Source organism: Apus apus, chromosome 9 (genome assembly GCF_020740795.1).
Source record: "Apus apus isolate bApuApu2 chromosome 9, bApuApu2.pri.cur, whole genome shotgun sequence".
Classification (NCBI taxonomy): domain Eukaryota; kingdom Metazoa; phylum Chordata; class Aves; order Apodiformes; family Apodidae; genus Apus; species Apus apus.
This window is the reverse complement of record NC_067290.1, coordinates 21,779,539-21,797,825: the sequence shown is the minus strand read 5'-3', so window position 1 is coordinate 21,797,825 and position 18,287 is coordinate 21,779,539. Positions and strand designations below refer to the sequence as shown.

The 18,287-nt window shown below is 40.5% G+C and overlaps 1 protein-coding gene and 1 long non-coding RNA gene across 4 annotated transcripts in view; one reads left to right on the top strand and one right to left on the bottom strand.

Moving 5' to 3' along the window:
- FGD5 (FYVE, RhoGEF and PH domain containing 5) overlaps positions 1-13,091 on the top strand; it is a 78,834-nt gene extending 65,743 nt beyond the window's left edge. For all 3 annotated transcript variants that reach the window (XM_051627321.1, XM_051627320.1, XM_051627322.1), the window contains exons 14-21: positions 488-567; positions 3,350-3,449; positions 4,271-4,408; positions 5,493-5,595; positions 7,250-7,380; positions 8,855-8,983; positions 10,752-10,900; positions 11,614-13,091. In XM_051627321.1, coding sequence (XP_051483281.1) covers positions 488-567; positions 3,350-3,449; positions 4,271-4,408; positions 5,493-5,595; positions 7,250-7,380; positions 8,855-8,983; positions 10,752-10,900; positions 11,614-11,650 — 867 coding nt within the window. In that variant the 3' untranslated portion in view covers positions 11,651-13,091. The remainder of the gene's footprint in view (positions 1-487; positions 568-3,349; positions 3,450-4,270; positions 4,409-5,492; positions 5,596-7,249; positions 7,381-8,854; positions 8,984-10,751; positions 10,901-11,613) is intronic.
- LOC127388153 (uncharacterized) overlaps positions 1-17,389 on the bottom strand; it is a 145,247-nt gene extending 127,858 nt beyond the window's left edge. Inside the window, exon 1 of the long non-coding RNA XR_007890324.1 lies at positions 17,326-17,389. This is a non-coding gene — a long non-coding RNA (uncharacterized LOC127388153). The remainder of the gene's footprint in view (positions 1-17,325) is intronic.
- Between the last annotated feature and the right edge of the window lie 898 nt (positions 17,390-18,287).

The window sequence follows — 18,287 nt, the reverse complement described above, 5'->3', positions numbered from 1 at the left end:
GCTATTAGTAGATAACTAATTCACTACAGGGCAGGGAAGAAAGGTTTTAGCTGAGCTGTAGCTTCTGAGTATTCGTCCTTGCCCCGAGAGCCTTGCCGCAGACACGCGTCCTCCGAGTTCTTCACTGCAAAACGTATGCGTGTCTGGGGAAAGCTATTTCTGTTCATTCCAAGAACACCCAAAACTTTTGCCTAAAATGCTCTGACACTTGTCAGACTAAACATCTCCTAAGCTGGTCTTATTAAAACTGAACTGTAATCAATGCTTTATATTTTTAATGAATTATTTTTTTCCTCTAGCACCCCTACCATATTGAAACAGAGAGCACCCCTCATGGCACCAGCAATACAAAGGACAGGAACCCTACCTGCCCATCTCCTTGCACTGAAATATGAAACAGATAGCTGGTACATCATAGACCCTCTGAGACTTGTCTGGTGTACTGGTTATGGACAGTTTGACTCATGTCCACGGCATTTGTTTCTAGGTCAGCCGCCCAGTGACAGAAGAAGCCCAAAACGTCCTGAAGATTGAATGTGATGAATACTGCATCACCCTGTCAGCAAGGTACTGTCCCCCATGCAGCCATGGCAGAGGGGATTACATTCTAGAGCTGTACCTCTACATTAGTCTAACAAATACCCAAGATTTAACTCGTGTCTGACTCTTTTTAAATTGAATTTCAGTTTGTGCTATTGTGACAGAAAATATCTGAGTGCTTGATTACACAATGAAGATATTATAAATGGAAATGTCATAAAGTGTAACCAATTCAACTCGTATGCTGAGTAAAGACTGCAAGTCAGCTCGATAACATCTTAAAGAGAAAGGAAAGAGAAAAATTTTTTTTGCTAAGAATCCTGAGTCCTTTTAATTATCTTTCACACTTTTTCCCTGTGACAATTTTGTTTTATCTCCTTTTTCTGAATTCACTTGTTACCTCATACCACTAGGGCTGCAGAACTGCCAGAGAAAATAGTTATTAAGTAACACCATGCAATAGAAAGAAGAGCATTTAATTGTGCTAGAATTACAAAGCCAAAATAAAACCTTACTGGAAACCTCATGGGTCTTTCTAATAAAAGAAATTTCACTAATGAGTTTTTTTAGCACTAGTACCAATTGCAACTGGGAGTCAGGATCTCTTGTCCTGGGATCGCAAGCTGATGTCAGAAAGAGATTGTAGGTTAGTTTCTGATTAGAAGCTAGCAGTGTACTGTATTTTTTTAATGCTTCTAGCCCAAAATTGTCCAACCAATTTACCTAGAAATACAGAAGAAAGGTGACTGACTTAATTTTCAAGTGCAGTTTACTACAAAAGACATAGCACAGTAGCAGTTTCCCAAATAAAAGGTCTTCAATGCTTTTAAGTACTGGCTTTCCCACCATCAGTCTCCAGCTACAGCATGGCTGGAAACATAGCAGACTTCCCTAAATTACACAGTGTAGACTGTGTCTCCTGCTGCCCAGGAGACTGCAGTGACAATTTGACCCTCTATTTGCTTAAGAATATATGAGCCAACATGAATAACTGACAGCTTGGCACAAGAGGGGCAGTCCAAAAATCACACAAGGACCAAATGTGGCAACAGTGAATCAAGGTCTGAGCTTCTCTGAGCCTCAGTGGTCCTGCAAAAATTCCTGAGCCTTCATGGAAGACTACAGAATAGCTAATTATGAATAAGCCAGTGCCAATTGACATAATTTGTCTTGCTCATCAGCAGACACGTGTTATTCCCCCATTTTTACACTAATAACCTGTGATTACTGCCTAGAGATGCTTAATGGAGTGGAAAAGAGGTTAAAGGGGCCAGTTAGACATCAAGCTTTTAATAGCAGATTTTCCCTCTTGTCTGTCTTTCTCAATGTGGGTTTAATTTACATCACTATGTGGGCCATGAGTTCCTTTGTTTTTTTAAATCATATTTTATTTCACAAGTGAAGAGAATTTCCAATAAAGGATTAGCAAGAGAAAGGTTGAAACCAGGACTCCTTTTAGCACTTGTCTAGAAGATAGAGACATCTCCAGATTTCTTAGAAAGTGTAATTTGACAAGACTTTTGGGGGTAGTAAGGACTGACTAGGAGTGTGACCCTTGCCAGAGATGATCTCTTGTAACACAGCCCCTTGGCTTGCAGAGGTCCCTTATGCAGTAGGGATACAGGCTCCAAGTTTCTGTTCAAATTTCTGCTCCAGGCTTGTTGAATTTTACAGGGGCTAGTGTTTTAGACAAGGGCTTATGCTCAGGGTGCAGAGGGATACTGCAGCAGAGATCAGTGATAAATCTGGCATTTCCTCTCTTCTTGTCCTTCCTCCCCACCCCCCTCCCCCCGCCTTTTTTTTTTTTTTTTTTTTTTTTTAAGATCACAGAAAACAAATTGTTCTCAGATGTCTTGTCTGGTGGCCCACATGAGGAAATGTGAGGAAATCACAGCTGAGCAGCAGCTGGCAATAATGCCACTGCTAATTTTTACAACAAAGTCTTTAATGTGAGTGGCTGGTTTGACTAGGGGAGGGGAGACTACAATGTGGCCCCCTCTGTGACTGATGCTGGGAGCAGCGAGAGCTGTGCAGAGTTTCAGAGGACAGGAAGCACACTGTTTGAAGTCACAGCAGGACAACTTATGGCTGTCACAGAGCAAACGCATCTGGGAAGTAACAGGCACGAAGAACCCTGCTGCTTTTCTGGGAGAGCTGGACCGGCAGAGAAGCACAAAGTGCTTCTTGTTTTGCCTTGTGCAAAGGGGGCATCTAGGGGCCAGTCTGGAGAACTACTGGCCTCCACGCAGAACTGCAACTAGAGCGAACGCAGAACTTTCTTCCCAAATTACTGTCCTGGCCTCTTGCCAGGATACTGGAGATTCTCTGCAATGGACCTAGACGAAAATGAGAGCATCTCTACCATGGGTGACAGACTTCTGCCTTTCCCAGCATGCAGATCACCTAAGCACCCACTGCAGGGAAAAGCATAAACACACTTACTTTGAGCAACCCATGCCAAAGCTGTATGCTCTGGAGTGCCAAAAGCTAGGGCAGACACGGCAAAAGGAGACATTTCATATTGTCCTGTGTGATCTAGGATTAAGCAGCTTATTGTAAAGCCAGAGACTACTTCAAAAATTTTTCTGGGACCTTAGTTCCTTCTCAGTCACAGTCCTAACCATAGATCTACACTAATCACCCTGATGAGTATATCCAACACTCAGTTTTGTTCCTCATCAGCAAATTACCAGTTCAATGCAGAAGTGGGGAAAAGCAAACGTTTGTAATGGGAAGCTTTTATCCACGAAGTTTGTTTCAGTCCCTGCTGTGCATGGCATTGACTGCTCTGCTGTATTTCATTCCACAGCTCTTGCTTGGAAAGGGATGACTGGTACAGCTGCATCAGCAGACACATCCCAGATGACTACAAAGCTCCCAACACTTCCACTTTCCACAGCAGCGTGGAGGTAAAAGGAGGCCAAGTCTTTCAGTGCTTGAAAGGGGAAGAGGGAAGGGAGAGAAAGGAGTAGTGTTATATACTCTGTGGTCTTTGCTTAAATAGGAGTTCTTCTGGAGGAAGACTTTTTTGTCCTAGAAGGTAACTATTGTGTATGAACTAAAACCGGCTACAAAGTTCAAAGATTTAGAAAAAAAAAAGACCCACTAGTTATACTAATGTCATATACACAGTGAAGTCACTGCCAGTGCAAATCCCACCAGCAATATGCTAATTGTTCTTGCACAATTTATGTACATTATTCTAATCTCATTAATTTCAGTTGTACTTCTCCCTGTTAAGAAAGCAAATACATCTGACAAAAAGTAAAAACGCTGTTTTATGTTATATAGAACCCCAATTTTACCAAATAAGGTCAAGTAAGAGAAAAAAATGCCAGTGAGGCCACGCTTGCAGTGCTGTGTCCAGTGCTGGGCTGGAGACATGGAGACAAGAGAGACATGGAAACCTTGGACAGAAGTGCAATGAAGGGCCACAAAGATGATGAAGGCACTGGAAGATCTCTTCCATGAGGAAAGACTGAGAGAACTGGGACGGTCCAGCCTGGAAAAAAAGAAGGCTCAGGATTTTACCTGTTGTGGCTCTGGCTTTAAAAGCACCATGTCTTTTAGTGCTGAAGCAGCTCACAAGGTGCATTAGGAATTAGAGAATTTGGGGACCTTAGCACATGAAGGTAGACTGAAATGAGAGAACTGTATGTGATGGAGCAGGGCTAACTGAATGGACTTTGGTACTGTGGATGCTTCTTCATTTGTTCTTGTTGGATTTAAGCTAAGGGAAAGGCTTGGAATATCCTTGGGTGAGAGGCCTCCTACTTTGGTACCTGTGTCCCATGTCATGATGTGCATGAACTGTGGCTGTGACTTCACCCTGACTTTGAGGCGACATCATTGCCATGCCTGTGGGAAGGTAAGAGCTGTCCCAGCTTCTCATGGAGGCTTTATTGACACCTCTGGGACACTGGCTGCCACTCCTGTAACTTCTGCAAACTTGTGGCAACATTAAGTCTAGGATCTGACTTCTCACAGAACCTGTTAGTGTTTTGCTAAATTAGATAATTAGGTTTACAATTACTCTGGTAATTGTATTGAGTTTCAGCAGTAACCTTCCCCCAAGGGTCAGTTTAATTCCCAAAGGCCAGCTGTTGAAGGCCTGGAGGGCAATTGCTGCTGAGCCCAGCTGCATATGATAAACATCTAACTCTAGAAACAATGAAGCAATACACTAAAGATACAGGCTGTGTTCTGGACCCAGAGCAGTAGCACATCTAAGTCCATGTCCTGACCCTAGGAGCAGCTTGAGAAGTTAGCTTCCAAAAGGGAAGAAACTCAGACCACAACTTGGTGCCTGACCAAAGGGGGTTTCCTCTGTGCTGCAGTGAAAAGCTGCTACCTTTTGCCCTAAAGCCAATGGAATATAAACTTTCTTGGTTTTTTGTCCCTTTAGCACTGACTGTAGAAATTTGTTTATACAAATAAACCTGCAGTCCAGTTTTAAACCATGGCTGCCTTTTAGCCTCACTGGTTTTTTGGAGTTTTTTTGTTTGTTTGTTTTTTTTTTAATCAAGCTACCAATATTTTTGCTAATATGAAAAAGCATTTACTTGATCTTTTTTTTCTAATTCCACAGAGAAAAATCAACCTGTACCTAGACAGGGATAGTGGGAAAAACGTTATTACTAACAAAGTTATGAAAACTGAAGTAATATTAAAGCGGTATCTCTGTGATTCAGTATTAGGGAAGATTCCTGGGGAGACAGGCACAGCAATGGTGTGCAACCTAATACAGTGATCAATTTTGCTTGGCTTTCAACAGTGTAAACCCAGAGCAATCACACTTCAGTCAGTACTTCCCCTGACTGCCACAGTTTTAGGAGAGTCATATCTGGTCCACAATCTATCTTCCTCTCCCAGCCACATCTAAGATTTTGTTTTGTATGTGCATATATATAAATTTAAATTATATTAACATGCATCTCTCCTTGCTGGAACAGATTGTATGTCGAAATTGTTCAAGAAACAAGTACCCTATGAAGTACCTCAAAGATCAAGCAGCCAAAGTCTGTGATAGCTGTTATGTGGAACTTAGGAAAAGAGGTAGGGTTCCTTCATTCTTAGCTAAACTGATAAACCCATTTCCTGCCTGTAAAATGGGTAGGCTTTAGTATCAGTCTACCACGTTGTGTTTTGTTAAAAAGCTTTTCTCATTTCAAGCCTGAGGCATGTGTATGGAGGTCCCAGGAGAGCCAGGCTGTAATGGCAGCTAACACTGTGTTAGCAAGCCAGGTTCTCTGAGGGCTCCCCTTGGCCTTTTGATAAACTGGAATGATAAAAACTGTGTCCTATGAGGAGCAGCTGGGAACATGGGGTTGGTCTAGTTTGAAGAAAAGGAGGCTGAGGGGTGACCTCTCCACAATTTCCTGAGGAGGGAAAGTGGAGAGAGCAAGGTGCTGATCTCTCCTCCCTGGTATCCAGTGACAGGAAGCCAAAGCTTCATCAGGGGAGGTTCTGACAAGAGGAAATATTTCTTTACCCAGAGGGTGGTCAGACACATCAACAGGCTTTCTAGAAGTGGTCCATGCCCCAAGCCTGACAGTGTTTAAGAGACATTTGGACAGAGCCCTTAATAACAAGCTTTAACTTTGGAACTGGTCAGGCAGTTGGACTAGATGATCACTGTAGGCCCCCTCTAATTGAAGTGTTCCGTGATTAATTGTAGGTGATAGATCTTCCTCATAATTTCTAATGAATTATCCATTAAATTAAAATAATGGCTTTACAGTTCCTCACTGTCCACATCCACGTGTAGCTTTTACAAAAAGAAATGGTGAGGTCAAGTGCAGAGTCACTAAGAGCTCTTCTACATGGGGAGTTAATCTGGTTACAGATGAAAGCCTGAATTCAAAGCAGAAGAGCTACTGCTTAACCAAAACCCTGTATTATTGTCCTACTATAAAAGTCCCTTTTCACATCCAAACCAAATGTAAGGGGGACACACACACAGAGGTTACATGGTTACAAACATATGAACAGAGAATAAACAGGAAATAATGTTCTTGCACAATTATTCCTGTAGACAATCTCTAAAAGGAGGCACATCATATTGTAAAGGATGAAGGTGCAGACAAACGAAGTTTAGTTTTTCCATCCTGATTACAGAAACTTACTGCCCAGGCAATGACATGAATGGATGCTGCCACAGCAGCTAAAAAAGCATCCCCAAGCCACTGTCCAAGAAGTGGTAACTCCAGTTTGTGCTAAAACAATGCTGTGCTTTACTAAGAACTTCCAACTAATGTGTGTTGCCAGAAGTAAGACCATGAACTCAGACAAGAGGGGTTAATGGAAAATTGACAGAACAACTCTCTCTCATGCAGAACTCAAGAGTGGTTCATACAGAACTAGTGTCCCATTAGTGAATCTCTCCTGCAAAGGCGCTATGGAAAAGCCATTTGCTTAATGTAAATTTTAAATTAGAATAAAACAAGTTGCATTTTGTGCTTTGTCAATGTTTCTGAAGGCTTCTTTCAAGTAGCTGTAGGTTATTACCATTAATCTAGGGTGCTATGAGATCAGCCCATCTAATCAGACTTACAGGGGTGATTTGAAAGGAAAGCTAAAATAAAAACTGGCTATGAAGGAGGCACTGCATTTTCCTTAGTCACTTGCATTAGTGTATTTTGTGTCTCATACCCCTAGTCTGATATGAACCAATTCATCCATTTCCCCCTTCCTTTTCTTAATCTTACAGAGCGACCACTAAGTATGAGCTTCCCTCCAACTTCATCCAGGTGTTCAAGCAGTGCTTTCTCCTCTGTCTTCCACAATATTCATTATTCATCTTTTAAGAAACAGAAGAAGATCCCTTCTGCTCTTACGGAGGTAGGATCAAGCTGCCTGAGAAAGGCAAGGAACAGCAGAGATGAATGTGCTTGTACTTCAGCAGCTACATTTATTAGTTACTCTGTGTGCAATGGGCTCAGCACATACCCTGGTCTACTTTTATCATGCACATTTTTTATATATATATATATTTTTTTTTTTTTTTTTCTGTTTTCCACAATAGTGTTTAAAATACAAAAGACTTTGAGCTCTGAAGATACCATAGAAGCTTCCTGGTCCCTCTGAGAAACTCAATTAGAACAGCATACTTAAATTAAATTTTGCTCAACAGGCTGAAGTCTTTAGAAAACTAAGATGACTTCAAAGTTCCAGACAGTACAAGGCAGATCACAGACAATGACAGGACTAAACAGTGCATGATACCCTGTTGACCAGTTACCTTTTTTGACAAGACTTACTTCTGATTTCAAGAGAAATAAAGTATCACTTACTTAGGGACTGGTCATCAGTTCAGAAGCATACAAGTTGAATCAGGCATTTTCCCTCCAGCTCAAACTAAACTGTTTCCAATTAAATGGGTAAAATCTTGTTCCCACCAACATGAACAAATAAAATTCCCACCAATTTCAATAGGGCTGGGATTTCTTCAGCTATTTTAGTTTTTTTTCCAAGTACAAGACGCCAATCGTGTTCGTTAGTCTAGGTAGGTAAGTTGCCCATTGAACTCAAACGCACAGGAAGGTACTCCCATTTCACTGAAACCAGCAGGTATTTATGGTTGTATTAAAGAGAACAGGATGCAGACATCTTGCTGAACTCATTGTAGTCGAGTTGTGCTGAGCTGATGTTACGCCAAAGATAAAAGCATATAATACAACCACATAAATTGAATACTGAAAGAACCAGCAAGCAAAATTTCAGCCCCATTAGGAAAAAAACATTGGCTTTCTATCCACAAGGAGGCAGCAGATATTTATTAATATGAACCCTCACAATATCATTGTTCTATAACTTTTTTCTAACTTGATTTACCAAGGTCCTCGAACATTTCTGTTCTGCAGAGTGTGATTGTCAAGCGATTAACATACATTTATATAAAACCATTGCAAAATCCTAAATATACCCACATCCGAAAAGTGTTCAGCCACAATGCTATAATTCTCTTTTGGAAGCATGTACTTTTAATATACTGGAAAAAAAAAAATAGACACGGGGAAAGGGACAAGTTTGGCTTCTCAGAACATAACTGTAAACCTGCTGACCTCAACAACAACAACTCAAGTGGGTATTTTCCATCAGTTACTGAGAACTAAGTTTAACCAGAAATCTTTAAACTGTTAAAAAGAACCATAATACCATGCTTATTTTTTTTTCTGTCTCAATATTTTTAATGGTTTCCTTTCGGTTTCATGGACATAGACCTGGTTGTCTGATGTGATGCAAACATGCATAATCTGCAGGGGAAAAAAAACCTTTGTTGTTACAACTCCTGATTTTTCCTACCCTGCTCCAGGTGGCAGCTTCAGGAGAGGGAGCTACCATCAGTGGTTACCTCAGCAGATGTAAGAGAGGCAAAAGACACTGGAAGAAACGCTGGTTTGTTATCAAAGGCAAAGTCCTCTACACCTACATAGCAAACGAGGTACTGTGCAGTCTGACTTGAAACAGTTTCCTATCCAAGTTTCTTTCTTTATTCCCTACAGGCAGCACAAGTAAGTGAGAAAGGTGTAAATGGCAGTTCTCACAACTGCCTACCTTCTGGACCCTTGGTCCTAACTGCCTGAGCCCCAGGGGCTGCCCTTGGCTGAGGGACTGAGGCACAGCCCTCACTGCACCTCAGCAGCCCTCTTCAAAATGTCCTTCATTGTTTGATTTCATGCTGTTCACTCTGCTATAAACTGTCAACTGCTGTGACCCTTAGTCTATGTATATACACCTAAAGACTTCAAGGTGCTCAGGTGTTCTCTGGTGCACCTGGTAACTGCCAGATACTCTGCAGACAGATGATGCTATGATCCATTTCTTGTGGGGAGGAGAATCCTGTCGTTTTGCAAGTATAAAGGGTAGATATTTGTCCTACTGGTACCAACAGGGAAAGACAGAAGGCAGTCTGCAGAGGTGAGAATAATGCCTAAGCTTCTCCTTACAGCCAAGGAGACTGGATATCAACTGGATCATTTTTATGTATTTTGTCTCTTCCTAGTCCCTTTTCTTATTTTCATTTCCTCACCTTTGTGAACAGCTTCAATACAAATAAAATCTAACTAAGTTTGATATAAATTTTATAACTGACAGATTTCATAAGCAGAAGCATAAACATTCATTTTGCTGAACAAAGGACATAGAATGCAAGAACTATTGTACTAGCAATATTTGGTTCTTTAAGCATTCAGAACACTTCTGCAACATCAATTATTTAAGCTTTCATCACCACTGCAGTGGCTGCATAAAACATCATTATCCCCTTTAAAAAGACTAGGAGATTGAGGCCCAACAGCGTTCATGATTTGGCCGGAAATTCAGAGTATTAGCACCATATTTTATATCCAATACATTTACCTTACCTCTGCTAGCCTTATAAATGATCATTTCTGGTTCAACAATAGGGAATCTGTGTGATTCTGCATCAAAAAACAATGGATGGCTAATGACATTTTGCATTCCTGTTTTGCAATTTAGCTTCTATAGCAGAGGCAAAGGCAACACACACATACAGAAAACATCATCTAAAAACAGCAATCAAAACTGCAGCTCTCAGAGCTAAACTGCAACTGGATTAAGGCTTATTGTTTTAGTCGTACAAAGCATTGTATGGCAAGCAAAATTCATAATGTTTATTGGGAGTAAATTAACCATTAATTGCATTACCAGCTCAGAAATATCAAAGAAGCATTTCGGAAAGCAAATGTGCTGTTTTAGACAATGCAGATAATTAAAAAGTTGATAGTGCTATAAAAAGGAAATTACAAGGTACCAAAAAGACTACTACTTGCACTCAGCAAATAAAAGTCGTTGAAAAAAACAGAACTGGAAGCAAGTCTCAGGCTTTCAGAACTGTTGCTGTACTGTCTCCCATACTCCCAATAACCTCTAGTTCGCCTCCTGGACCCTTATGTCAAATGTAGCAATTAAGAGTAATGGCTAATTTGACCTTCCTTGCCATGTGGATGATCACAAAGAATTGTACTTTCAAGGGTGGTGTTCAAGTTCAGGACTAAGACTAGATGAACTCGTGCACAGGCACCACTCCTGGTTAGGCAAGAGCCACCAATCCAGCAGAAGATTCACACCACTGCTTTGCATCCCAAAGAAGGGTTATCTTACTGTTTGGTCATATCATTACCAGAAAGAGCCTCAAACTGTTAAAAACCCTCTCTCTAATTTTTTGTTAATTTCTTGTTTGCTTTCAGGACAAAGTTGCCACAGAAAGTTTGCCTTTGCTGGGTTTCACCATTGCCCCAGAAAAGGAGGAAGGAAGTACGGATCCAGTTTTCCATCTGTACCACAAGCAGACTCTCTTCTATAGCTTCCGAGCAGAGGACAACAATTCAGCACAGAGGTAACAGGGATGGGCTTCCACGCTGGCCAGTGTCCAGCTCCAAAGGCTTACACAGGGCTTTACCCTTCCTTCCCTTCAGAATGCCTTCATTACAGGAAACCAACAGCTTTCAGAGTGTTGATTAAGCCCAATGCCTGTGACTGGCCTGGGCAACATTAAAAATCTAGCCAGTGCTTTTCAGCTGCCTTGGCAAGTAGAGTTTGCTCCCTTGTGTAGATAAAGAGGAAGCTGAGTCTTAAGAGCCATGCCCAGAAGTCTGTCAAATGGTGTTACTGCACACAAACTTCTGACTTCCGTGCTGTTTGTCTATCTCTCAGCTTCCTCATCAACAAATAATTGTTTAGATTTCCCATTCTAACGCTACTGCTTCTACATAATAAATAATGGAACTAGTAATAAAAATGCCAGCACCTGGTGACACACAGGGAAAGAAATTAGTGTTTATGGGAGATTTTGTTGCTTTTAAACATAGTTCAGTGTTTTCATCATTCCTACTCTAAGACAGCCCTTGTACTATCTTTGATATTTTACAATAACTTACTGCTAAAGGTTGTCATAGAACACCAGTCATAGTACTACCAAGTTTCCTGCATCAATCTGGGAGCTGGGATGGCCAATACAGTTCTCTTCGGGCTTTATGCTCTTAAAATACATATACTCTTGAAATGTACATAATTTTATAAGTACCACTTTTTCTTTCCTGCCCTTTTCAGGTGGATTGAAGCCATGGAAGAAGCATCCATATTATAGCAGCTATTACTCAATGGACTTGGAATAAATTCTCAAATTTCTATACATTCCTGGCAAACCTCTTCTCTCTTACAAAACTGAACAGTGCATTTCAGGCAAACTGGCTACGTACACTGGATATGAACTGTTTCCAGATTGCTCTTTTTGCTTCCTTCTTCTTACATCCACATTTTTGCAAAAGGAAACTTTAAAATAGAGAATATTTATGGTGGTCTTTGTGTCTGTGCAAGTTCAACCTGTACTATAAGCTTCTCCTCTGATCCCACATTAAACTAAATCTAACATCAAGACAAGAAAACACATGGAAATACTGACTACAGTAAGTTACAGGCTCAGTTTTACTTACTCTAGAGCACTATCATACTTCACTGGGTTGTTTTTGATGTCTACTACGAAATGAGAAACAATATAGTAAACAACAAATGCTCATTTAAAGCACTTTATTATTTTTATTGAACTACAGTTTCATTATTTCATGTTTCTAAGGAGTTCTGTGGCCTGATTTCTCATCCATTAACAAATGTCAACATGAAATTATGCCCTGCATACACTAAATTGCTTCCACAGAAAATGAACGAACAACACATTCAATTTACCTGGTCTACCAACACTTCATTGGCTATGATCCAGGATAATTACTGTCAATTTATAATTTTACACAGATTACTGTATAATTTATATTAAAGGCTTCTATTTCATACTACTACAGTACTTTGAAATGCATTCCATCAGCTCTAGAAATCCAGACATTGAATTATATCACTTCTCCCTAAACACTGCATCAGACTCAAACCCAAAGGTAATTTTTAATTTATTATAAGCCTACAGTTTTTATTTAACACTAGTCTACCTAGTAGTGTTAAGATTTTTATCATCTATTTAAATAGTCTATTTTTCAAAGGTCCTGTTGCTTCTGCTGTTCTTTTTATGAAAAATGTCATCAGAAGTTCAATCCATAAACCAGCACACCACTGAAATGTGCTGGTGGGCTGAAATGCACTTGTCTGAACCTGCTCCCTGGAGTGCTCTGAACTCCTGTGGCTGCATGCCTCTTACATCAGACTTCTGCTGTGCACTACATCTCCAGGGCTGGATTCTCAGCAGACAAGTGTCTGTAGGCCTTCAAAGATGATCTGCTGCTTTACACCAGCTGAGGATGTAAATCTCTGGAGTTTTGGGGTTGTTTTTCTGTTGTTTTGGGGTTTTTTTTATTTTTTGTTTGGGTGAGGGTTGGAATTTCTTTTTGGTTTTAGTGTTTTGTCTTTTTATAAAGGTTAAGACGTGGTGTACTAATCATTGCAATAAAATGGTTTGTGTCCTGTATTTGTCATAATATTTGACTGAGAAATAGAATGGCATTTATTATTAAAATATATCTTTGTATAAAAATACCATGTTCAAGAATTTACTTACATTAAACTATATTGGGGGAAGACTTTTATTTTCATTTGTCCTTTTCTTCAAAGAAGCTTAATGGATATCTGAATTTTTTATCCTAACAAACTGCTTAGAATTGTCCATATTTTAAAAGGTCTACAGTATGTATCCAGCTGATAAAGGCAGTTCAATTTATCACCTGGGGAAAAAAAAAAGCTTAAAAAAAACCCAAATACATAGCTACCACTAATTAAAAACACAGTTGTTTTAAGTTTTTTTTTTAATTTATATTTGAGTGTGATAGCTTCAGAAATTATCATATGCAAACAGAAACTGAGTTGGGGAAACGTAAAACTTGTATTCTTTATTAATATATGAACACCAATGTTAATTATTCGTTTCATGTTAGAACCATGGCCTTGCTACCAATGCACTGTAAATGTTTATCCCCCCTTTAAAACATTTTGCACTGACAAAAAAAGAACATTGAATAAAGAGCAAGATCTCTAATCGTGGTCCCAAACAAAACAAAACTGCACTACACTACTGCGCTACGGAACAACAGTATTATGAAGATTTAGGTGCTGACATTTAGTGACTGTTGTATGAAGTTTTTAATTATAAGCAGGAAATGAATACATGAAAATATTTTGTTGTAAAAAATAAGATACAGTGCTATTAAACATTGTTTTAAGTAATGTGGAAAAATAAAAAAGCAAAACATAACTGCAATTCTACAGGCTTTTCCTTTACATTATTTTATCTTCTTTAATTCCAGCTTTGCTGTTAGGACAGTTACCTATTAACCAATTCTCTGACAAACTAGAGAAGAATATAAAAGCAGAAGACTGTAGTAGAGGCCTTCTGGTTAAAACAGGATTCAGACCTCACTGCTATCAAGTGTTTTAGTCCACACTGCCTTTACCTCCTGCAAAGCCTGCCTGCCAGTCAACTCCACTTCAGTTACAGATATAAACGGTCTCAACAATGTTAGTCGAACTGTTCTTTTGAGCAAAGCTAAGCAACAGAGACAGAAATTATCTCCATTTCAGAATAAATACAGTGATCAGCTTTCAGAAAATTTTAACATCCTAGAATAGAGGTATTTAGATACTCAGTTTACTATATGCCATTTACTTAGAAACACTCTTCCTAACTTGTAGTTAGTATTGCTTCTTCAAAACAAATAATTTGTTCCACACTTCCACAAACGTTTAAGAAAACAGAACAGAAATCATTTGCAGCGTACTAGGTATTCAGTCAGTAGCTCAGATACAACCTGATCTCATTTGTTTTTTCAGTGGGTTTCTGCTTATTTTGTTACTTATTGAAAAGCATTAAAATTATTAGCCATTATCTACACATAATACTTAGACCTATCTTGCAGTATATGCCTAGTTAAAATCTGGCTTTTAAACCATTATTTATTTTTCCAAACAAAGTACAAGCTCCTCAGCACTGGGAAATATTCAGACATGACAAGATCCCCATGCCCTTTACACAAGGCTGCTGGACCCAGCCCTGGGCCCTCTGCCTTTCCTGAGCTCATTCTGTTTTCTGATTGATGAAAAGCACAGCTCTGGACACCAGCCATCTGGGCTTTTCCTGTTGCTATGCTTTTGTACAACAGCAAGGAGGGCTACTTTCGCTGTAACCACCTTCAGTGAGTATCACTGCTGATGAAGGGAATAAAGTGGCAACAGTACCTTAGGGAAAAGGTTTTTCGCTTGTCACTTTGTGAACCTTCTACAAACTACACTTAAAACTCCAGTCTAACTTCACAAATTACTTAGGTATATAGCATACAAACTTCTGTGTACTAAAAAACAGTGAGATTTTGATCAAGTTTTCACAAGAAAGTTTCTAGACTCCAAGGCAGCTTTACAATCCCTTTCAGAGAGATAAAAGTAAAAATTTATTTTTTAAAAGGACCTCTCCTAAAACACCCATTTCAATATTCTGAATGTCTTCCTTTTCCACAGAATAACAACAAACACCAGGAAACCTTTACAGTGCCCTTGAAACAGCATTGCCATCCTTTGCCACGCTTTCTTTATATTATTATTACTAAACTACAAGGGTTGAACATTCTTTTCATTATTTTAATAGCTTTTTTCCCAGAGAAGTGTTGCAACTTGTTTGTAATCTATATGCTCTGGAAAGGCTTGGAATACCGTTTACATAAATATGCTCTGCATTTTTAAATCTTTTTACCTGTAGAACTACATTTTTACATCCTTTCCTTGCTCCTCTTAAATTAAAAGAAACTGGAAGACAGTTTAAACTGCCTAGTAGTGTCTATATTTGAATTTAATATACTATACATCACGTTATTAACCGTAGTAGATCACAATGTGATCTTAAAGCACCAGAGGAACTGGAATTACTTTCTATTCATACTAACAGTTCTTAGATAGCAGTCATGTCCTGCAGTAGTAATCATCTTGAGATCACTCTGAACTTTGGGGCATGGTTAGGATTTTGCACTGCTCTTGCTTTTCAGTGTCTTCAATGCGTAACAGTTACATATTGTTCTTCAAAGTGCTTTTTACAAATAGTAATAAAAATAAATTTCCCTATATGGAATTTATTGCACAAGAACTCTTTCTAGCTTATTCTCTGCAAAATTTCACATCAAAGTACATCCACTACAGGACAAATAGCAATGATTTCTTGGATCAACAAGTTAATTCTTTCAAAGAGTTTGGTGCACAAGACAAAAGGGCTCAGGTGTGCTCTGATGTTGTTAATTAGATGGTAGAAACCAGCACCTGCAACTCAAGCTCCTGATTACTAAGCAAGTGCAGTAACACTATAAACATGGCATTCCAGGATGGAGAGAAGTTATTGTGCTCTCTAGCGTTCTCACTACCCTTGAAGCACAGACTGTCTCAGCAGACAGTGTGTCCTCTATTACTTAAACTCAATCCGACTGTATTTATGCTCACAGGTTCACTAGAAAGAATTGCTCAAAGGCAAATGCCACAGATTGTACCCAGACAGCACTGCACCTTTGTCCTTGCACATTCTGGAGACAACAGCAAGTACCATAAAGCATTTAAGATACAGACAGTTTTTTAACGTTGCATCTTTTACTCACTGGAGCAGTCCCCACTACACAAGCACTAAAAGTCTCACCACCACCAGAACCTTTCGAGTACAAGGAATCACTCTTCTCTCTTTCCAGAATCAAACAGCATGTTATTAGCTAAATAACCGCCTTTCCAGATAAACCACCAAACTATTCAGAACTCAGTCTGAAGCGAGATTTTTCTGCAAAAGCCCAAGGCTTAGAGCAGTCAGCAAGCTGTCTTTTTAAGAGACACAATGTACGGAGAAACGATGGCCAAAAACCATAGGATGGAGGTCACTCGCTCCCCTCAGCACGGCCCAGCCACATACACACCTGAACACCAGGCACAACGGCTCACACGTCCAAAATCATCTACTAGCACTCAGAAGACAGATTTAAATTGAATGTGGCATTAACAAGTCCAAACCGTTTATAATATTAACACCTTCTCAGCTTTTCAGCCAGTTATAACTGCTGAGGTCTTCCATGCAACATTTCAGCTTTACTCTTAAAATCTACCTCCAGTTCCCGGAAAATTCTATGAAAACTTTAAGCATCTGAAATAACAACCTAAAGTCGACAGAGCTCTACAATGTTGTTACTCTCAAACACTGAACACACATGAATATCTGCCAGCACCACCGTGGGAAACTGCTCTTCCCCGCGACAGCCACCGAGGGAAGCGGCCTGTGCTGCGGGTGCTGCCGCAGCCCGCCCCGCAGCGCTGCCCGGGGCACCACCCAGGCACCCGCGACCACCCGCCCGGTCGTGGCGAGGCTCACTCGAAGATACTTCTGGAAGACTCATCACTCACCAGAGCCGGCCCCTCCACCTCCAGCAGCCTCCACGTGGCGTCCGGGCCTGCGGAGCGGCCTTCCCAGCGCGCTGCCCCAGGGAACCGCCCGGGCCTGCCCGGCCGGGGCTCGGGCTGCGGGGCTGGCCAGGCCCGCGCTGCGCTCGCTGCTCGGCTCCCCGGCCCGGCCCGGCCCCGCGGGGCAGGTGCCCGGCTGGGGCGGCCCCGCGCCCCGGCCGCGGGAGGCAGGGCGGGCGCCTCGGGCGGCCCAGGCCGCGGAGCAGGCGGGAGAGCAGCCCGAGCGGCGGGCGATGCGGCCGCGGGAGGCTGCGGGGCCAGGCGTTCGGCTTTCCCACCACCCACGTCTGTTTTAATTGGCAATTAGTGACGTTCATTTTCCCCAAGTCAAGTCTGTTTTGCCCGTGACAATACCTGGCAAGTGATGTCCCTTTGACTTCCCAGCTTTTTCATCCCGTTTTCTGTCCCGCAGCGAAGGCAGGAGCGAGCAGCGCTGGGGCGGCCTCTGGCCGCAAAGCAAGGCCAACTCGCCACGCTATGGTGGACGGGTTTAATGCTTTCCTTTGCTGCCAGTTTAGTTATTAACCTTTACTTGTGGAGTATCTCGGTTCTCTTTGATCTTTTTCACCTCCAGCATCTTCTGTAGATTTTATTTCTCTCCAGTCACAGCTAAAGCCTAAAAGAGCCTATAAAGCACTTTTTAGTGATGCTCTTTCATAAGTCTGTAAAGTTATAACTTTATAAATTACAATTTAGAAATAATAAATTTAGCAAATTTCAGCATTATCTAATATGATATTGCTTATTAAATAAGTTAAGGCCATACAGTATAGTTCTAAATTTCACTGAAGTTATTGAAAAAAATGCAGCAGAATAACTATTTCAGCTATTAACTAACTTTAAATAAGCCCACGTGCAAGACATTTGCCTCACTAGAGCACAATCAGTATATTTGCATCAGCTACTTCTAGAGGCAACCCAAGAAATAACAAATAACAGCCTGTCACAATCACAACCAATTACTTGTAGCTGCAAATTTAATATTTCCAAAATCTTCAGCAGTTATGTAGATCAGTACAACATTACACAGTAGAACCCAGAATTGGTTCACTACTTTGAAACACAAGAAACAAACTGAATCACACACTCGGAAGTGACGGGATATCAATATTTTTATTTCCATAAAATCATAATTCTATGAAAGCAAGTAGTTCTAACTTATGCTCACTTCCCTGCCACCATCTCAGGATCCTCAGAACTATCAATGCATATGTTGGAACATTTTTGCAGGATTAACACTAAGCAATCTTATTTATTTTCAAATTACTGTGCAAAACATTAAATAGGGTGTCTTCAGATTTTGTTTAATAGGCCAT